The following is a 23,062-nucleotide window of genomic DNA, read 5'->3' as shown; positions in this document are numbered from 1 at the left end:
ACAATTTATTTCATGCATCAAGTTATGATTTCAATGCATTATACAGCCTGAAAGATTGTGAAAGCAGGTTTCATATGAACTTTCAAAAGGAAATTGGATATAGTCTGAAGACATTTCACGGTGCAGTGTAGGACAAGGCCTCTGGATTCAAGTCCCACCTCAGGATTTGATGCCCATGGAAAATATGTCACAACACGGACTGACGGATTAACTATCAATGTGTAAACCTTCCAGTAAATCCATGTTAGCTTCCCAAGCTTTATTCTTGATATTCTAACGTAGCTGATTTGTGTTTGGGAGACTGTGATTGACCTCTGACTTTTGGCTAGAGAAGAGAAAAAGCCTGAAGGCCAGATCCCTAATGAGAGGAAGATTTGCTTTATCTGTGTTCTGTTGTATGTTAGAATAGCTTGTCATCTCTTGATGTATAGACTGGTGTATGAACAAGTACCACCTTGCAAGTTTGCTAGGATCCATTTAACTATACCTCAGAAAAACTTAATCTCAGTAAAAGGGAGTAGTTCCAGGATGGGTGGTGCCATCAGCAGAAGACAACAGGTAAAGGTTCTCATTTGAAAATACTAGATACCATCCCTGATCTGGAGGATCTTGAATGTCTCCTGCCTAATTATTACATAGATCTGGCAGAACCAGACTTCTCAACAGTTGCATCTGTTTGACTCTGAGCTGAGCTTCCTCTTTGTTACCAGATCATTTACTTTCTCTCCATCACATCATCTTTTTCTGCACTGTCTAAAGTCATCTGCTAAAGTCCTTAGCCATGATTTTATTGTCTCCAGACTAGACTATTCAAGTGTTTTCCTGACTGATATCCCCTCTTCTAGATTTCTTAAGCTTAAGCTGAGCAAATATTATTAGTCTGTTAATATTTTAACATGCACCAAATCGCATTCACCTATCATCCTTATCTTCACTCAGCTGTATTGGCTCCTGGTCCAGCAAGATCTTGATCTTAAAATTCTCATCCTCATGTTCAAATTCCTCCCTGGCCTTATGCCTCACTGTTTCTGAAACCTTCTCTAGCCCTGCACCTCTTAGAACCCTGTATTCCTCCAATTACAGCCTCTCTTGCACTCCTGTACTTTCCTCACCGCACAGTTGATATTGTGACTTCAGCTGTCTAGATCATAAAGTCTGCAATTTCATCTGTAAATCTTCCTGCCTTTCTGCAAAACATTAGTTGAAACCTAACTCATTGACCAACGAGACAACAGGGTGCAGGGCTGGATGAACACAGCAGGCCAAGCAGCATCATAGGAGCAGAAAGGCTGACGTTTCGGGCCTAGACTCTTCATCAGAAAAGGGGGAGGGGAACGGGGTTCTGAAATAAATAGGGAGAGAGTGGGAGGCGGATAGAAGATGGATAGAGGAGAGGATAGGTGGAGAGGAAACAAACAGGTCGAAGAGGCGGGGATGGAGCCAGTAAAGGTGAGTGTAGGTGGGGAGTTACGGAGGGGATAGGTCAGTCCAGGGAGGACGGACAGGTCAAGGGGGCGGGGTGAGGTTAGTCGGTAGGAGATGGGGGTGCGGCTTGAGGTGGGAGGAAGGGATATGTGGGAGGAAGAACAGGTTAGGGAGGCGGGGATGAGCTGGACTGGTTTTGGGATGCGGTAGGGGGAAGGGAGATTTTGAATCTTGTGAAATCCACATTGATACCATTGGGCTGTAGGGTTCCCAAGCGGAATATGAGTTGCTGTTCCTGCAACCTTCGGGTGGCATCGTTGTGGCACTGCAGGAGGCCCAGGATGGACATGTCGTCTGAGGAATGGGAGGGGGAGTTGAAATGATTCACGACTGGGAGGTGCAGTTGTTTATTGCGAACCGAACGTAGGTGTTCTGCAAAGCGGTCCCCGAGCCTCCGCTCGGTTTCCCCGATGTAGAGAAAGCCATACCGGGTACAGCGGATGCAGTATACCACATTGGCAGATGTGCAGGTGAACATCTGCTTGATGTGGAAAGTCTTCTTGGGGCCTGGGATGGGGGTGAGGGAGGAGGTATGGGGGCAGGTGTAGCACTTCCTGCGGTTGCAGAGAAAAGTGCTGGGTGTGGTGGGGCTGGAGGGGAGTGTGGAGCAGACAAGGGAGTCACGGAGAGAGTGGTCCCTCTGGAAAGCAGATAAGGGTGGGGAGGGAAAGATGTCTTTGGTGGTGGGGTCAGATTGCAGATGGCAGAAGTGTCGGAGGATGATGCGTTGGATCTGGAGGTTGGTGGGGTGGTATGTGAGGACGAGGGGGATTCTTTTTGGGTCTTATTACGTGGACGGGGTGTGAGGGATGAGTTGTGGGAGATGTGGGAGACACGGTTGAGGGCGTTCTTGACCACTGAGGGGGGGAAGTTACGGTCCTTGAAAAACGAGGACAACTGAGATGTACGGGAGTGGAATGCCTCATCCTGGGAGCAGATGCGGTGGAGGCGAAGGAATTGGGAATAGGGGATAGCATTTTTTACAGGAAGGTGGGTGGGAGGAGGAGTATTCTAGGTAGCTGTGGGAGTCGGTGGGTTTGAAATGAATGTTGGTTTCTAGGTGGTTGCCCGAGATGGAGACAGAGAGGTCCAGGAAGGGGAGAGAGGTATTAGAGATGGTCCAGGTAAACTTAAGGTTGGGATGGAAGGTGTTGGTGAAGTGGATGAACTGTTCGAGCTCCTCGTGAGAGCACGAGGCGGCGCCGATACAGTCATCAATGTAACGGAGAAAGAGGTGGGGTTTAGGGCCGGTATAGGTACGGAAGAGGGATTGTTCCATGTAACCTACAAAGAGGCAGGCGTAGCTTGGGCCCATGCGGGTACCCATGGCCACCCCCTTTGTCTGTAGGAAGTGGGAGGAATTGAAAGAGAAGTTGTTGAGGGTGAGGACGAGGTCGGCTAAGCGGATGAGGATGTCAGTGGAGGGGGACTGGTCGGGCCTGCGGGACAGGAAGAAGCGGAGGGCCTTTAGGCCATCTGTATGGGGAATGCAGGTGTAGAGGGACTTGACGTCCATGGTAAAGATGAGGTGTTGGGGACCGGGGAATTGGAAGTTCTGGAGGAGGTGGAGGGCGTGGGTGGTGTCACGGACATAGGTAGGGAGTTCCTGGACCAAGAGGGAGAAAATGGAGTCCAGATAGTTGGAGATCAGTTCGGTGGGGCAGGAGCAGGCGGAGACAATGGGTCGACCAGGGCATTCGGGTTTGTGGATTTTGGGGAGAAGATAGAAGCGGGCAGTGCGGGGTTGGGAAACGATGAGGTTGGAGGCCGTGGGTGGGAGGTCACCTGAGGTGATGAAGTTGTGGATGGTTTGGGAGATGATGGTTTGGTGCTCAGGGGACCGCTTTGCAGAACACCTACGCTCGGTTCGCAATAAACAACTGCACCTCCCAGTCGTGAACCATTTCAACTCCCCCTCCCATTCCTCAGACGACATGTCCATCCTGGGCCTCCTGCAGTGCCACAACAATGCCACCCGAAGGTTGCAGGAACAGCAACTCATATTCCACTTGGGAACCCTGCAGCCCAATGGTATCAATGTGGATTTCACAAGCTTCAAAATCTCCCCTCCCCCTTCCGCATCCCAAAACCAGTCCAGCTCGTCCCCGTCTCCCTAACCTATTCTTCCTCCCACATATCCCCTCCTCCCACCTCAAGCCGCACCCCCATCTCCTACCGACTAACCTCATCCCGCTCCCTTGACCTGTCCGTCCTCCCTGGACTGACCTATCCCCTTCCTAACTCCCCACCTCCACTCACCTTTACTGGCTCCATCCCCGCCTCTTCGACCTGTTTGTTTCCTCTCCTCTATCCATCTTCTATCCGCCTCCCACTCTCTCCCTATTTATTTCAGAACCCCTTTCCCCTCCCCCTTTTCTGATGAAGGGTCTAGGCCCAAAACGTCAGCCTCTCTGCTCCTATGATGCTGCTTGGCCTGCTGTGTTCATCCAGCCCCGCACCTTGTTGTCTCGGATTCTCCAGCATCTGCAGTTCCTACTATCTCTCAGTGACCAACGTTTTGGTCTCACATTCTAACATTTATTTCTGGGGTTCACTGTCAGTTTTTATAAATGCATTTTTTAAATCACTCCTGTAAAGTGCTTTAAGATGCTTCACTATGTTAAAGGTGCTATGTAAGTGCACATTGTTGCTGTTGTTGAGACTCACCAGTGAGCATCTAATCTGAGTCAAAAGACAGAAATTGCTGGAGAAACTGACCCGATCTTGCTGCATCTGTGGAGAGAAAGCAAAGTTAACGTTTCGAGCCCAGTAACTCTTATTCAGAACTGTTTTAAAAAAGGGTCACTGGACTTGAAACATTAACTCCTTTTCTTTCCACAAATGCTGCCAGATCTGCTGAGTTTCTCCAGCACTTGCTGTTTTTTATTTGAGATTTCCAGCACCACAGTTTTTATCATATTTGGTTTGTTTAGGTAATGTTGAAATGAGCCAAAATATTCTCTTTTAAGTTTTTTTTTGAGAATTTTCAAAACCAGTATGAAGAAAATATTACCGTGCTTGGCATTAACTTTTTAATCTCTACCATAGCACACAGAGAAGAGAAGGTTTCAATGCTGGCTATTGGTGAGTTTGAGAAGTGTCCAAATGAAGATCTACCAATTGATGATGATCTCTTTGAATTAGCATACTGTGGTGAATTATTTATGCTAGAACATAGAAAATTGCGATAAGCAATTGTGTTAACATTTTCTCATTATTTCTCTCATGTCTGACTTTGCTTTTCATGCTTGATCTCTCTTTTGTGGCCACTTTCTCTTGCATGTGCACTCATTATGCCTATGTCTGTGTCTTTCCTGCCATTCACCTTTTGCTATTGTTTTTAAGTCAGGAGACAAATTTAATTTTTCATGGGTAGCCAGTAGGGGAGATAAATAGCTAACAGGTTTGCTGCTGTAATGTTGTTGGAAGTGTGTCAGAAATTGTATTATTTTGCAGTACTTCAAACAAATTTATGGTAAAGTGAGAGTGGTTCATAGGAAATTGACAGCTTACATAAAAACAATTAAGATTTAATTGAATAAGCAGATGAAAAGAAAGAAAATTAATCTACCTCTTTCCTTTCTCATTCCTTCTATATCTTTCTAAGAGTATGCGTAATATACAAAAGATACACTGAAAAGGGTTTTGTATGAAAGCAAAGTATCAGATCTGTATCGGGCTGAGAAGGGGTGGGGGGAGGGGGGAGAAAAGGAAGGAGAAAACTTCATAGAAGTGTCAGTTCTCTAACAGAGCTGCCCAATTATTTCCATTCCCCACCCTTTCCCACAATCCTGCAATCCTTTCTTCATTTACGCATGAATCCAATTTCCACTTGAGAATAACATGATCTTTTCGTTGGTAGTCAATTTCTCTTACTTGCCTCTATTTACAAGCAGATTAACATAAATGGCAGGTTGTTAATTGTACTGTTTAAAGAAGAACCTGTTGTAATGGTAATGATGGAAGATGCATGCAAATATGATAAATTTGCAGGGTTTGTAAACAGGACATGATTGGACCTGCAGAAAGAATTGAAAGGCTTACAGTATTTAGGAGCGATTGGATCTTGGAGATCTTGAATTCAGGAATACCAGTAAGAACTAGAATTTAGGAGTTTTGCAGGGTGAAGACTCAGTCTGTGACTATTATGAAGTAAGTAGGAGCGTATGTTTTGTGAATGAGGCTGGGGAAACAAGTTTTTGAACTCTTGACCAGTTAGGAAAGCTGGAAAATGTGGGATCAGTGGGTTTCCTGGGACAACAAGGGAGTCTGGAGTGACTCCAGAGAAGTCTGGATTTGATATCTTGGTTCTGTATCTCAGCGGAGGGGGATTTGGGGTTAGGAAGAGAAAGAATTGCACTTGTAAGAACCGGGCAGAATTTTGTCATTGGATTGATCCAGACATTGGTCAGGAATGCCCGTTGACAATGTAATTGATCAGTTGGCAGGATCCCCCTGTGGTTTTTCTTTTTGTCCCCTCATATAAATAAGCTGCCGCTGGGTCACCCTTCCAGAACAGGAAAGCGTAGTGCCCACCCACTGAAGCTGTCAGCCTAATCAAAAGACTAGCATTTGCCAAGGCGGCTGAGGAGTGGTGGCCGTTGATGCTACACAAATTCATGGAGTCATGCAACATAGAAACAAACCCTTCAGTCCAATCAATCCATGCTGAACATAATCCCAAACTGAACATAGTCCCACCTGCCTGCTCCTGGCCCATATCCATGCAAACCTTTCCTATTCATGTGTTTATCTAAATGTCTTTTTAAATGTTGTAATTGTGCCTGCATCCACCACTTCTTCAGCAAGTTCATTCCACGCGAATCAGCCTCTGTAAAAAAAAAAATGCCCCTCATGTCTTTTTTGACTCTCTCTCCTCTCACCTTAAAAATATGCCTCCTAATCTTGAAATTTCCTATCCTGAAGAAAGTTTTGAAAGACTTTAAAATTGTCCTGTTGGAGGATAGCCACCTCTATGACCAATTTGTTATGGTCAGGACAGCTGCCTTCCATGAACTAGGCCACCACTTTGTATATAAAACATTTCCCTAACCAACCCTGCATCTCCTTTTGGCTACCGACAGTAAAAGGCACCCAATATTACTTTAGGATATTTACATTTGTTCCCACTTTCCTTGAAAGGAGTGCCCAATGGTGGGCCCATGTTATGGAACTGACCTGACATGACTCTTCCTAATTTGACCACCTCTCCCCGCATACTCTGATCCTTCCTCCCAGTATTCTCCCAGATGATATCTTTTAAACTCCAAAACATTTCACAGATCATACGCAAGTCCTGGTGTGGATTTGAACCCATAAGCCACTGACTGAGGTGGGAGAGTGACTACCGAGCCATCTAGACATTGTAACTGCTGGTGAAAGAGGGGGCTACGAGACTACAGAAAGTGGTAGCTGGAAAGAACTTAAGAAGGGCATTCACAACTGCACTGGAGACTCAGCTGTAGTTTAACCTGGAGCACATGCAGCAGTAATGGAGTTATAGCTGAAGTGGGAGAACAGAAAATGCCTTCTACACAAACAGTAACTTCCTTGAGAATGGACAATAATTAGATCCTATTGGAGGGCCATTAGAAAGTAATGGAAGGGAGAATAATGGAAAAATACTATGACAGAGATTTATTCTATGGACAAAACTTATTGGATGCATTTCTTACAGGACTCTGCAGTTTTATGTTTATTCTTACCCTTTTCTTTCTGAGATTTTGGTGAGCATGCATTTCCAAAGTGCTGGAGATTAGCGCTTTAGTTTTATAGTCTAAACGTAAATTTTCCTTTGCTGCAGAACTCTTCCTTCCTTGCAGATGTGGCTTTATATTGCAATTATCTCTGTGGGAATTCAGGAATGATAGTGTGATGCATCACTAACTCTGCTTCATGAATTCCGAAAACCATTTATCCTCAGTATAAGGCATACATAGATTTGGCTCGGAGAAATCTGCCTCCCCTTGTATATGTGTTAAAATGCGCACACTTGACAAACTTTTTCTACCTGTGCTTGAATATCCGTTTCCTGACTCTCTACACCACATGATGCGGAGACACCACTAAATCACATGATAGGTAAGGTAAGCGTGGTCGTGGAGCTCGTGCTGTAATCCAAGGTTTGGACTAAGAATCCAGAGAAGTGAGTTCAGATCTCGTCATGACTGCTTAGAGAATTTGAATTCAATTTAGTTTTAAGATGTCTGAAATACAAAAAGGTGGACTTAGTATGATAACTCTGAAGATGTCAGATTGTCCTAAAATATCAACTGGTCCACAGTGACTGTTGTGTTTCAAGAAGGTGCACCACTACCTTCTGGAGGGAAATCAGGAATGGACACAAAAAATTGTGCTTGCTCACGACATTTTTATGCAGAGAATATTTTTTAAAAATCAAACTCCTATGTGAGTGGAAACCTCCATTTTCACCTGGCGAGGCCTATTTGTGACACTTAATTCCACACCAACTTGCTACAGAGTACAGTTAAGAACCAATCAGTTCTCAGGGCAACTGGAGAAGAACAATAACTACCAGTCTTGTCAATGATGACCACATTTTGATTTTAGCTACATTGAATGTAAGGTTATAATGATTCATAAAATTATATTTAGTGGTTGAATTAGGCACTTCAGATGGTAATGAATCAGAATAGAGGTATCAGGGTTATGCTGAAATCCACTAACGAAGAAACCAGTTAGATTCTAAAATACTTCTAGCAATTGCTCATGAGTTTGGTTTCAATGTAGCTGACAGATCAGGTCTTTATTGTGTAGCATTACTCGGGTAGTGTTTTCTCGTGGTCATATCAATGGGACAATTAACAGAAGTCCTCCATGTCTGTCAATTAATATGATCGGAACAGGTGCTCCTTGATGTTTTTTAATGTTATAGATCTAAGATTACCATTCCATTTAAAAGTTGATAATGTGCAGCATTTGGACATGTCTGTCTTTTTCTCTAATTCTGTTCAATTTCTGGAAGCCTAAAGTATCGTTTTGGCTGCATTGTTTCAGCTCAGAGAACTTTTCCTAACTTGTACATTGCTGAAAAGAAAGATATTTTTGCCAAAGCTTTCCAAATTGTGCTCATCAAGACAAACCCAAGAATGTCATATTTCAAAGAACCACAACAGGAAAAAAGAGGGTGCTGATTTGTTAGCAGGTTAACACTAACAAGTTAGTGCTGTGGCGAAAGAAATAGAATCCATATAATCCCTACTGTGTGGAAGCAGGCCATTCAGCCCATGAAGTCCACACTGACCCTCTGAAGGGCATCCCACGCCCTACCCCATCCCTGTAACCCTGCATTTCCCATGATTAATCCACCTAGCCTGCACATCCCTGGACAGTATAGGCAATTTAGCATGGCCAATCCACCTAACCTGCACAACTTTGGACTGTGAGAGGAAACCCACACAGACACTGGGAAAACATGCAAACTCCACATACAGTTGTCCTAGGATGGAATTGAACCCGGGCCCCTGGCGCTGTGAGGCAGCAACGCTAATCACTAAGCCAGCATGCTGCCCTGTAAGGACCCCTAGGCTGCTCAAGTTCTTGGGTAATTCAAAACTGGTAGAAGGCTTGAATATATCTTCAATTATTTTTGATTAATACTTATATATTTATTAGAGAAAATATATCTTTAAAGGATGATACGTTATCAACAAAGAGTGTGAAGCTCAGTGGCTGTTTGATTTGGTTTTCCCATTCTGCAAGATATGTTACATTTAAAATACTCATTCTCCAATTTTAACTTTTCTGTAGAGTTTTCCATGTTAGATTTTCATTTGTCACTCATTTGAAAGAAATATGTTTTACTTCAACCTTGGTACTCTTGATTCAATGTCCATTCCCTTCCATTGGGACAGTTCTCTTTGTGAAAAACGCTTTATATATTCAAGTTGTTTTTCTTTTGCACCCTTGTTCCTCTGCATGTGTGCAGCTTATTTCAGTACATATGTAATGTGTGTGCATGTTTACAAATGTTTGTAGGTGTATAAATATTTAATATATAACATCAATATGGTATATGGTTATTGGGTGGTTAACTCATTATGGACTGTACTTGTTATTAAGATTAGGGAGTGTTTGTTCAATTGGTTTTATAGAGATGGTTAGAGGAGCCAGTAATAATGGGAAATGCTTTACATGCTATCCCACTTGACTTTTCTACCTGTAACCTTGTCCTTTCTAAAACTTATCCTATCTGCAACACAAGTCCCTAAAGCTAGTTAACAAGGTGTAGAGCTGGATGAACACAGCAGGCCAAGCAGCATCAGAGGAGCAGGAAAGCTGACGTTTTGGGTCAAGACCCTTCTTCAGAAAGGACCCACTTTTTTTGTAAATTTGTCATGTAAATATGTATATTTAGCATTTCTCTTTTAGTCATCTTAGAAGTAGCCACATAATTTTTGCATGTACAGTACACTTTGTGTGAGAGTGTGTGTGTGTGTGTGTTAACTTGGAATGTAGTCACTGAGGTATTGGTTGAACTTCGGATGTTGAGCAATCATTCATTTTTGTAAATTTTTATATGGTATCATTTTTAAATAAACTCACACCGTATATGTAAACATAAAATTCCCCACAGACATAAGAGGCATTATTATGCTCTACCTTGCAGAAATGGTATTGAAGTCTCTAAGGACTAAGATGAGAATTGTTTACTCCAATTATTAGATAGTATATCTGTGAGCATAAATACTGCATGTCAGCTGATTCTGATTTAAACAGGCTAAGTCTTTTTAATATATTTCTCCATCTAACCTTGTTCTGTTTTACGTTAACCTATCTGTAACACTCGTCCCTAAAGCTTGTCATTACTTTTTGTAAAATTGTCATGTAAATATGTATACTTAGCATTTCAGAATTGTGCATTGATACCAGTCAATGAGCAATTTTTGTCCATTTATTCAATGATAAGATTTCTATTTGATTCAAATGAATAAATTAAGTATTTCTTCGCTTTGTTGCATTTGTAACACTGCATTAAAATTTCAGAGTGAACGTAAGAAATAGGAACAGAAATAATTTAACTCCTCAGAACCGTTCCTCGAGTCAACAAGACCCTGGCTGATCCTAGGGTCTAGGCCCGAAATGTCAGCCTCTCTGCTCCTATGATGCTGCTTGGCCTGCTGTGTTCATCCAGCCCTGCACCTTGTTGTCTCGGATTCTCCAGCATCTGCAGTTCCTACTATCCCTGGCTGATCCTGTCTGTCAACTTTATCTTTCTACATTATTCCCATATCACTTTGCTCCCTTAGAGCTAGAATACTCAATGACTGAATAGTCACAGCTTTCAGGGGTAGAGAAGAAATGATTAGATAAGATCTTCAACTTGGATTGTCCATTTGATTAAAAAAAAATGCAACCAAGCTTTCAATGTTGATTAAGAAGGGGCCCCACTGTAATTAGGTGTGGAAGCAACTCCCCGAAAGTGGCTGAACAACCCATCTTTAATTTTCATATCTAGGCCCTGGTTTGTAGGAATCCATAGTGTATTTCAGGAACAAATGGATGGAGTTTGTGCTGCACAAACCTCATGTCGCTGTGGCAGGTACAGTACTCTTAAAGGGACAGATAAAATGGGCTTAAAAAAGGCCTAAAACCTTTTTACCATGATATTTTTGTCAAGCTAGAAGAAGTAAGAGTGCTGCTTTTGTCACTGCAGAAAATTATGGGTAGTGGGCTTTCTGCATTTGATGCCTTTGGCTCCATTACCCTGTTAGGACATGTCTATATGTCAGTTTGACTGAGTGCCACGTGAGATTTGCAAACTGCTATATGGGGATAGCTATTTGGTGCTCACTGCTTGCCTTTTTTCTTTTTGGGTGAATGCAGATATTGAATTTAGCTTTGTATTGCAGAGAAGTTGCTATCACTGTGCTGACTTGCCCATTATTTTGATCTTATGCCATGTTCTGCCTCCAAATTTTCAATGTAAATGCAGAGCAAATTTTCACCTTCTTGCCGTAGTTTGCTGTTGTAATTTTAAGTTAAAGTGGTTCTGACGACCAATTAGGGTCAGAAATACACAGCCTTGGTTTTTATTTTGTTAATAAATTAGTTGACACCTACAGTTGAGAAAATTGAGTTATTTTTCGCTACTGCAGTAACACCATTTCAATATGTCTGTTCAGAGGTTTTCTATTATACAAACCATAGTTGCTGGAAGCAATGTGTCCAAGTACGACTGATGGGCCACATGTTACTATTACCCTTTTGTGGCAAAATGGTCCCTGAAGTCTATGCAACTCCACGTTTGTAGTTCTTTCATTTCTTACACTTTGCTTTGCTTCATTTAGTTCTTCTGGAGTTTTGACTTGCCAGCAATTTCGCAGTGCTGTTGCCTAATTGGTGGAAAAACGCTAAATTAGAACTCCTCAATCTACCCTTAAAAATATATATCTGTTTAGAAGCACTGATGTGTTATAAAATAATGGACTTGGCCCACATGAGACTAAGATTTGCAACTCAGCAAGATAAGAGTTTAGATGCTGTTATGCTGGGATTTGGAAGCATTATTCATTCATTCAAAAACCCATATAGATTCAGTTCATATAGTCTGGCCTTTAGGTCACAGAGAGCTACATGACCATGGAGTGCAGTATTCTGGAAGATAATTTGTTCAAAACAATTCTACACTCTGATTACAATTTGCTGCAGCTCATTATTGGCACTTCTTTTGCTTTTTGAGCTTGTTCTTTCCCTGTAGAGCAAATTTCAGATTGAATTTTGCAGTGCTAAGGGCATAAAAAATTATCTGCATTTGTTAATGTCATTATCGTTAACTGAAACTGAGTATTGTTTCAGGAGTTTTAATTTGCATAGAATGAGGCAGAAACCGTGAAGTAGCTGTCAGTGATTCCATGTTTCTCCAGAGGAAAAGTGTTGAAACACTCCTACCCAGTAGTCAATGGAAAATCTGAAAAAGCTTTTAGTCCTACTATACAAACATAGTAAAAAAAGGTTGCACCTCCTGGAATGAGGTGGAACTGGGTTTTCAATGGTGTTTAGATTCATAATTATGTTCAACACTTACATTGGCTCTGAAAATCTAATTTAGTATCTGTGGAAAATGCAATGTTTTCATTATGATGAAAATCCGTAACTTTTTTAAAAAAATCTGTTCTTTTTAAAAATATCATTGGATTGAAGTAGATAATAAATTAATCATAACTTATTTTGCTATGTAAATTTTAAAATTAGATGTTGAAGAGATTTAGTCATTCAACTCCCCAGTTTGCTGTCTATGAGAGTGTTTCATTGTTGCTGCTGTATACCTGGAGATCCTCTTGACTAGGTGTTCAATTTAAACTGCCATAAAGAAAGGGGAAGTCAGATATACGATGGTTCTTTCTGCACAGCTTTATGTTAAATCAGTAGTGAATGTGATTGCTTCACCATTGATCACAAAATTTCAGGCTATATTCTTTCAGGTTTGAATTCTAGCAATAAACATCCTTTTTTAAAACTTGTATATTTCAGTATATTTTGTTCAAGAAATAATTACAATAGTTTGCTCCAGTGAAATAAATAGTTGCATTTTCAACCGAATTAAGTTATGCTACAGCTCATTGAAGCTAATGTACTGAAGCTAATATTGAAGATGGACTTTTAATATGTAGTCAGATTTATTTAAATGTACAAGTATATTATTAACCTAGTGTTGATTGAAGGAATCCTAATGGAATTGATGCCCAGGCCTTGATATGATTCATTATATATTCAGTAGTCTATAGGCTAATTTCAGTCTTTTTAAACCACCACACACCACCTCCCCTCCCCCCTTACCCAATTACCTACCCACCAATTGTCAGTACACCCACAGAGCTTCATACTGTTCTGGCTGAGGTCAAGTACTCCAATACTAAGCTCTTGAGGGTTTTTCTACGTTGCCAGTGTACTGATAAAACAGACTTTAAACTCTTGTCAGCTCAGTTACTGGTGCATGCATCATAGTCCCAGTCAAATAAACCTGTCACAACATAGACTCACAGGGTAGCAAAGAGTACAAGGGCAACCTTTAGCTCTTATTCGAGCAGCACTAAACATGCACAGAGTACATAATTATTTCACCATTATTGAGCAAACCTAAGGACCTGTACCTCTGCTACATCAGGTTTCCTTTAGTAATTTGCTGAAGTGCTACTAAGGACATTGAAGGCTTTAAATGTTGGCTGCTATGAGGTTCCCCTCAGGGTTATTTACTTTACTTTTCTCACCATTGCTATGCCATAGATGCTGAGGAGGTTGTTTCTGAGATACTGCTTATTTCTTCAGTAAATTAATTTTGGAGGTGCAGATTTGAGGCCTATTTTATGACGCCTTCCTTCAGTAACGTATTTTAGTTTCCTTTAGAGTACTTTTTACAATTTTACAATTATTCCGAATGACATAGAATAATTGACTCAAACTAATAAAATATTCCTTCAGTTTTAATTTATATGCTGTTTTATGCAAAACTAATTACTTCTGCATTTAGTATTTTCAAGTCTGTTCATTTTTAATCTGGGTTTATGATCCTTTTAAAACTGTGGTATTTCTTCATAATTCTACAATTTCAAACTAGCTACATGAATTACAAATCTAAGTCAATCCCTTAGTGAACATTTGCCACTGCTAGCTGAGCCGTCAATTTGAAGCATTGGGGAATTGAAGCACAAACTATTGTAAATGTTTTTAGGGCAGGAAAAAGAATGTACAGAATATTCACCATGATCACTTAGATCTAGAATTTTGGAGTTATTTAATTTGTTATATCTTGAAGTTTTTTGCAAAACTAGCGTTTATTTTACGAAATATCAGAATTTTGACTTTGTGGATCTGTTTGGGTAATTATACTTTCGGAGATATGGGTACTAGATCTTTAAAAAGGAATTTATCTTCCCAATGTTTAATTGTTTATTGTTGGAGTATAATAATATAGCATCAACTGCTTATTTTTGTTTTAAAAAGTAGCCGTTCAATATTGTGGGTGCTGTATGACAGCTGAATTTTTACATTGTTATAACGTGCAATACCTGCAATGAATATCTGTAAACGGACATTTGGGTTTCTCAGTTAAATTGCCCCTATAACAGACAGGAGTGAGGCAGCAAATGATGACTTCAACTCTAGGAGTATATTGCTAACTTGCTAGTGTGCGCCAATATCATTTTTATAGAATACTTCATTAGCATGTTCAAATTAAAACTACCACTGTGTATAAGTGGGTACCTAATTTAAAGTAATTAGTTGTCGCTTGGGCTCCCAGGATTTGGAAACCTTGACTGTAAAAATGAGGTTAGGAATTTAAGTGCCTTTTACAGGTTTTTTTGGATCAGGTAGAGTAGGAGCACTTGGTCCATCAAGGTAGTCTTTGGGCTCCCTTGACTTATCTGTAATTTCGTCACCCTGTACTGTAGCCGTGACCTCCCCTAGCTACTTCCTCCTTTTCCTCTTGATTGCTCCTGTTTTCCCTCTTATCTAAGCCCTATTTCTGGCTCCCACCTGCTCAGTTGCTGAGGACTATGTCCAAAGTTCCCTAGCTATGGCCTGTTGCTATTCTTTTTCTTTGTACAGCAGCTCACTCGGCCATCAATTTGGCTGGTAGCTGGGTAGAAAAAAAGGGGGTGGGGGAAAGAAAAAGAGACATAATTAGCCATCCTGCTAAATTGGCATGACATCTATGTGTTTGACTTTCTATAAGTTTTGGGTTCTTGGTCGGTAAGAAAGTGGAAAATCCAATGCCAATGATCTTGTGACTTTAATTTACAAGTGCATTTTTAGTAATTATACAAGTGATTTCATGTTTTTTTTCTAACTTAATGCACTTTACCTAATTTCTCCATACGCTATGTTCATGCAAATTAATTTTTCCACAGCAGCAGCAACAGTTACAGGCCCAACATCTATCCCATGGTCATGCACTTCCAGTACCTCTCACTCCACACCCGTCTGGACTCCAGCCCCCAGGAATACCTTCAGTTGGAAGCAGTGCAGGACTATTGGCACTATCAAGTGCTATGAAAGATGAGAAGAAGCATCATGACACGGACCACCAAAGAGGTAAACAATGCTTAAACCTGCAATTGATTATAGACTGGTGATTAAAAACTGGCAACTTAGAAATGGCAACTTGATTATTCATTTAATCTCTCTTTAAAAACATAAGAAAAGGAGTGGACCATTCAGTCTATCTGACCAGTTCTGTCATTCAATTAAGTGATGACTAGTCTGAATCTTAAAACCATTTCTTCACCTCACTCTTTCCCCTTAGTATCACCGCTTTACAAAGGTAATCAATTTCGCTTTTAAATATTTCCACCTGAATTGACTTTTCTCCTTGTGTTTTGATCCTGTTAGAGATTGTGTTACTTTTTAAACAGAACACAAAAACCAAGAATTCAACTGGCTGAGTACTTCATAGGATTTCAAATTTTGGAGCAAAACCATTCTTTACATTATTTATACACAAAAAAAAACTGAAGCAAACACTATTACTTAATGTCATAGTTTATCATTATTTATGCTGTGAGCTGAGTTCTGCATTTCAGTCCACCTAAGAACTACCTTATACAATAAAGCAGTTCTGAATGATCATTCACTTCTTTAGGAATGAACTCAAAATGTGTGCTACCCTCTGAAGTTCACTTTAAATCTCCTCAGACTTCTCCTGATTCTCCAAGGTAAGATTCTATGGGGGTCCTTCCACTGACCTTTAGACTATGTCATCTTTTACCTTTCTTCACAGACCTCACACACGTGGATGCCTCAGCTCCTTGTTTGGATTGCTGACAGATACCCAATTAATTTCTCACAGCCTTCCAAGCTAATTCTCCTTATTGCCTTCCACCACAAGGCCATGTGAGGATCACTGCAAATTCCTTCCACTAGAGCAAATATACCAGCTGCTTTTCACTCTAAAAATCCGAACTAAACCCCTTGCTTCAATAAAAGTACACAAATAAATAAAAGAGCTTTTTATTCCCACAGCATGTTTCTATGATGATTGGCATTCTCTGGATTGGTCTCAAACAGAAATATAAATAAAATATATTACCTTCAACACAACTGTTTGATTCTGCAACTCATCTGAGCAATTACAATCTCCAAGGTAACTGTACACTTTCCCAGATTTTCCAGCTTTTGGCTTATTTTATGGAAGTGACAATAGACACCCTGGTTCTATCCGGAAGTTCAGAAATAGGCCATCCATTATATAGGTTTTTTTTCCCACTTTTGACTCAGATCTTGTAAAATAAACACAAGCTAATTAAACCTGGGCTTGTTTGGTTTGCCTAAGGTTGTTGATCAGTTTATTAATCAGTCTTTTCCATTGTTCTTACATTTGAACTTTTAATCCCTCAAAGTTATATTTTGAAGCAAATAAATTATGAAGCAGATTTTTGCAAAGTTCTCATTTTTCCATTGTGGTTCTTGAAACTAAAAACTGTTTTTTCATGTTTTTTATAATTTATCTTAAAAAGCAGGAAGGTAAAGAATGAGATGCAAGCAAGAACTAGAGATGGTCAATTTAAGAAATCTAAGAAACCTCTCCACCCAGAAAGTGATAAAATGTGGAACTTTACAACCTTGAGTAGTTGAGATGACTAATATGGACATGTTGAAGGGGAAGCTAAATAAACAACTGATGGAGAAAAAAAATGTAGGCTATGCTAATAGTTCAGTGATGAGTGATAGGAAGAGCTTTGAATGAAATAAATGTTAGCATGGTCCAAATGGGCTGAATGGTCTCTTTTTCTGTGCTGAATTGTTCTGTGTAATTCTAAGAAAATGTAAAATATGAAAATTATATGATTTTAGATTGTGGGAAACTAGCCATTAAATTTTAGCACTTGTATCTCTTGGTATTCCAACTAGAGTCATAGAGTGGCAGAGTCACAAAATGTGGAGGCACAACCTTCAGTCCAACCAGCCCACGCTGACCATGTTCCCAAACTAAACTAGTCCCACCTGCCTGCGCTTGGCCCATATCCCTCCAAATTTTTCCTATTCATGAACTTATCCAGATGTCTTTTCAACATTATAACTGTACCTGCATCTGCCACTTTCTCTAGCAGTTCATTCCACACACAAACCACTCTGTATTTTAAAAAAAAGTTGCCCCTTGGTTCCTTTTTAAATCTTTCTCCTCTCACTTTAAAAATACACTGTCTAATTTTGAGCCCCCCCCCCCATTCTAGGAAAAAGACCCTTGTCATTCATTTTAACTATACACCTCATAATGTCATAAAACTTCATAAGGTCACCCTTCAACCTCCAATGCTCCAGTGAAAAACGTCCCAGTCTTTCCCCTATTTTTATATCACAAACCCTTCATTCCCAGCAATATCCTGGTAAATCTCTTCTGAGCCCTGCCCAGCTTAATAATATCCTTCCTATAACAGGGAGACCAGAACTGCGCACAGTATTCCAGAAGAGGCCTCACCAATGTCCTGTACAACCTCAAGATGACATCCCAACTCCTAAACTTAAAGGTCTGAACAATGAAGGCAAGCGAGCTAAGCGCCTTCTTCACACCCTCTCTACCTGTGACGCAAATTTCAAAGAATTATGTACCTGACGCCTAGGGCTTTCTGTTCTACAACACTACCTAGGGCACCACCATTAACTGTATATGTCCTGTCCTTGTTTGTTTTACCAAAATGCAGTACTGCACATTTATCCAAATTAAACTCCATTTGTTACTGTTCAGGCCATTGACTCAGTTAATCGCAATCTCTTTGTAATCTTAGATAACGTTCTTCACCGTCCACTATACCACCAACTTTGGTATCATCTGAAAACTTCTTTATTCTCTTCCAAATTATTTATATAAATGACAAACTAAAGTACCGATTTCTGTGCAACACCGCTGGCCATAGGCCTGCAGTCTGCAACCCTTCACCATCACCCTCTGTCTCCCACCATAAAGTCAATTTTGTATCCATTTGGCAAGCTCACCCTGAATCCCGTGTGATCTAACTCTACTAATTAATCTACCATGCAATTTCATTATTCAGTGTTGCGCAGCATAGCTAGCTTTATCTCACAAAGCTGGAATACAGTAGTTAGTTTATGCCAAAGAAGGAGGATTGATGTATATTCATGTTGCTTAGATTAACTGTGAAGAAAACACAACCAGTTAATTAGATTAGTCAATCTGCAATTCCTCTGGTTACATTTGGAGAGAATGTTATTACCAAGATAAAGCATGATGAATATTTGGAAATGTGAGTTGATACTTTTTTCTGAACAATCTCCTTATATTAATCTTGTTATTTAATTTGTATATCTGTGTTATTGTGCAAAGTAACAGTTTTTTGTCCACAACTGAAGCATCAAATTTGCCAGTTAAAGCAGTTTCACAGCCTGTTTACCCTACGTGATTGCCTCTGATAGAAATGGAATTATTGGAGATGAGTATATAATGTAATTAACCTAGTTCTGGTGCTGTTGGAAGATATCTACATATTCCTGGGGAGAGGAATTTTAGGGGACTTTGATGGAAGGAATTACCAGTGGCTCCCAAAAATGGCACTTGCATTTAGTCTGTCAACTGGCAATAGGTGTACCAGGCCTGCTTAGCCTACCCTTATTTACTGATCTATGTACTCCTTAGATTTGCCATAGTTTGCCAGCATGAACTGCTGGAAGGATCTGTTTCGGCCAATTCATCAACATTATGGCTGCTCAACAGTATAAATGAAAATGAATTGGCAACAAAAAGGCTGTTTCACTTGCAGAAGTGCTTAAATTGGAAACAATTTTGTGGCTGAAGTTTGTGGAGTTATCCACCTGCTTTCTTTATTTACTCATCAGTGGGTATACAAGATTGGTTTAAAAGTTAACAACTGTTCGGAAAACTTTAAAACAAGTCCACAACATTTTACATTTATTTATGGTAATGACTAATTGCTTTATTGAAGTGTCTACTGTTCTTTGTGGTTTGATTCAGGAGGTTTTTGCTGAGAATATTATTCAAAAAACAAGTGAATGACCAAGTTTGTATCATTTCACTAAATATTCGCCTCTTAATTCATCCTGCTCAGTGGATGTAATGTCCAGTTGTGTTTGCAAGCAAGAGCCAAAGGATTTAAATATAATGTGATTGTTATATTATTTGGCTTTCAAAGCCACAAATTTATTAAATTCATATTGGATTAAAAAAACACATCTGCAAAAATTGCAGTTATGCAAAATATTTTTGTGATTTTTGTTTGCTGTATGCAGTCTATTTTGTGTACTGTTTAAGATTGCCATGTGACTTGTACGTACTTTATGGGGACCTCTCCTGTGCATGAGCTATTTGACCCTTATGGCTCTGTATCTTATGGCACTTTGGAGAGAGCATTGCTATCAGTTGCTACTACAGTTTGCTGTCTGTATTGCCACTTTTTTTTACTGCTTCAGTTGCACTTCTAATGTTATTTACGAATAGAATTCGTGGATCCAATTTGAACTTTGGGCAAGTGCATGGGTTTTGAGTGAATTAGAATTTCTGTCTGTGCATGGGAGGGCAAGTTTTCGTCATCCCTCGTGACCCCCAAATCTATTTTGAGACATCCTATGTTGGTTTTAAATGAGGTATGAAACGTCAGAATCAGATGGAAAGTTGATTTACATTGCACTATCTGGAAGTTAGTTTTGGGATACCGTTGGAGTGAACTGCTTAAAATTGGATACAATTGAAACAGCATAGCTAATAATTGGTGTAAGGCAATGTTGCTGATGATAACAAGTGCTTGTTTTTCTCTTCCAACCTGCCTCCACCCTCCCTGAATGCTGCTGCTACTTGTCCTTGATCTATACCCGACTGCAACCTCATTCATTTCTCTCATGACATGACTTAAATGAGAACAGACAGAGACTCCGTAAAGGTAAGTTTTTACTATGTTTTTATTTCACAAAAGGGATTTTTAAAAATAGTTCCATGAATGACTTCTTACTTTTTATTTCCTTTTTCATTTTCAGTTATATGTTCCTATTTCTTTTGACATTATCACAGTACCGGTAACAAGAATGCGTTGGTCGAGACAATTGCAAATACCATCTTTAAAACCATGCTTATAGCTATGTTTATTTTTGAGCTGAAATTAGAAACTATTGTTCATCAAAGGGAATTCTACGATCAGAGGACCAGCTCTTTCCTTCATAGTGTACCACTATGCTTCTGACCCATGTTGATGGTAACTGGGAAATAGGTACTTATTTTAGGCTCGCCCAAGGAAACCAGGCAAACATGACATTATGAAAGATGAGCACCTAGCTTTTCTTACATTTATACGTGCCAGAGGTGGGAGCATATTGAGCAGATGCTGCATTGCACATTATAAAGACACCTAAAACGTCTTTATTTTTCTGGTTAACTAGCAAGTGTTGGCTTTTTTTTAATTGCCAAAATTGATGGCCAAACTAAACAATTATCCAGAACTGTACTTTAATCTTACAGTACAAAGAGTTGTTTCAGTGTAGGTACTTGTTTAAATGCGACTACTTCTTTGAGATGTAAAATATAAGTGGTTTAAAAAAAAGTTGTATTTGTAAAGCATCTCCTCATTGTCTTCAGGGTATTGCAAAGTCCTTTAAAATCAATTAGTTATTTTCATGATTTTGTTTCTGAAATGAAATAACTGTTGACTAGACAAAGGTCACAGCCTATTTCTAGGTACAACACAATCTTTTTTTTGCTGGTTAGAGAAAAGTCTTTGGCAATGCACTGGAGAATTTCCTGCTCATTTTGCAGTTTTGTTTCATTCCTTTAAGGGAAGTAGGTACCATTGTTGAGGCTTATCTTTGCTCATTCCTAAATGCTCTTGAGAAGGTGATAGTGAGCTGCATGTTGAGTCAATGCAGACCATCTGTTGCAATTGCTGTTGGAAAGGGATTTCCGGGATTTTGATCCAGTGACAGTGATATAACTCCAAGTCAGGATAAGTGTGTGGATTGCAAAGCAACGTGTAAGGTTTATTGAATAATTGAGGTTTAAACTAGTGCAGTAAATGAAAGTGAGAAAAGGTAGTAATTTAATTTGATAATTAATTACATTAATTGCTTAATTAAGGCAATGAAAATGGTAGGGCAGGTGACATGTTGTGACGACAGACTGTGCAATCTCCTGGACTCCACTGTAATCCAGAGAAACCTGTTTGCAGTAATTGTCTGTGACTCAAGAAGCTTCAGCTCTGATTTTATTCACTGGAGGCTGAGCTGCAAGTGCTGACACATCAGGGAAGAGGAAATTCACCAAGACGCTTTATTCCAGAAGGTAGTCGTACCTCTGAGGATAGGGAATCTTATTTAGTTAGTGGTCAAGGATAGGTAAGAGTGACTGTGAGTGAGGCAGACTCGGACGCCAGGTAGATGGGAAGAAACTTAACCATTGCATTTGTCCAATGGATTTGAGGTTCTTGAGTCTGTATGTGGATGAACAAACTGAGTAAGGCATCATGGTATAGAAAGCCATTTCAGTGGGAAAAATTAGTAAGAATGTAGTCATAGTAAGGGAGAGGATAGTCAGCTGGGGGAAGGTGGGGTGTAGGGGAGGTGGTGTTGGGAATCAACGTAGTTCTCTGGCTGACCAAGAATCCAGAGGGATGTGTTACCAGCCCAGTGCCAGGGTTCAGCTCATCAGCTCTGGGCTGGGGAGGATCTTGTCATGGGAGCTCATGGTGTAGGGGATATAGCTGTGTTGGTGGAGGATTTGTTATCCAATAAGAAACAGAGCGTAAGTATAACTGGGTCATCTTCAGCTTGATAAGATGTGGTGAGTGGAATGCTGTAAGGAACAGTGCTGAGGCCTCCACTATTTTCAATTGATAACAGTTATTTGGTTGAAGGAAGTGAATGTACCAATGCTAAATTTGCTGATAACACAAACATAGTTATGAAGGTAAGTTGTGAAGGGGACATAGAGCCTCAAAGGTATAAATTGACTAATGTTGTTTATTTCTTTTGACATTATCACAGTACCGGTAACAAGAATGCGTTGGTCGAGACAATTACAAATACCATCTTTAAAACCATGCTTATAGCTATGTTTATTTTTGAGCTGAAATTAGAAACTATTGTTCATCAAAGGGAATTCTACGATCAGAGGACCAGCTCTTTCCTTCATAGTGTACCACTATGCTTCTGACCCATGTTGATGGTAACTGGGAAATAGGTACTTATTTTAGGCTCGCCCAAGGAAACCAGGCAAACATGACATTATGAAAGATGAGCACCTAGCTTTTCTTACATTTATAAAGTAGGGATAAAAGCAAAACACTGCAGATGCTGGAAATCTGAAAAAAGTCGAAAATGCCACAAGCCCTCTGCAGGTCTAGCAGCATCTGGGGAGAGTGAAACAGTTAACATTTCACATCGATAGGACTCTTATTCAGAACATCAGGTTCTGAATCTGTCAAACCCTGGTGCCCAAAGAACAGTGGAGCAGGAATCATAGAATATTTTTAAGACTGTGCTAGATAGATTCTTGACTAACAAAGGAGTTAAAGGTTGTAGGGGTAGGAGGAATGTGGAGTTGAAGCCACTATCATATAAACCATAATATCATTGAGAGGGGGATAGTAGGAACACCTGCACA

At 40.1% G+C, this 23,062-nt stretch overlaps 1 protein-coding gene across 3 annotated transcripts in view; it reads left to right on the top strand.

Moving 5' to 3' along the window:
- LOC109938207 (transducin-like enhancer protein 4) overlaps positions 1–23,062 on the top strand; it is a 195,219-nt gene that overhangs the window by 99,639 nt on the left and 72,518 nt on the right. Inside the window, exons 7-9 of one of the 3 annotated variants that reach the window (XM_048595206.1) lie at positions 4,534–4,569; positions 15,357–15,540; positions 20,338–20,354. In XM_048595206.1, coding sequence (XP_048451163.1) covers positions 4,534–4,569; positions 15,357–15,540; positions 20,338–20,354 — 237 coding nt within the window. The remainder of the gene's footprint in view (positions 1–4,533; positions 4,570–15,356; positions 15,541–20,337; positions 20,355–23,062) is intronic. The other 2 variants (XM_048595205.1, XM_048595204.1) reach the window with 2 other exon arrangements.

The sequence above is a fragment of the Rhincodon typus genome, chromosome 3 (assembly GCF_021869965.1).
Source record: "Rhincodon typus isolate 14 chromosome 3, sRhiTyp1.1, whole genome shotgun sequence".
Taxonomy (NCBI): Eukaryota; Metazoa; Chordata; class Chondrichthyes; order Orectolobiformes; family Rhincodontidae; genus Rhincodon; species Rhincodon typus.
The sequence above is the reverse complement of the archived record's forward strand: the minus strand, read 5'-3'. Positions and strand labels throughout refer to the sequence as shown.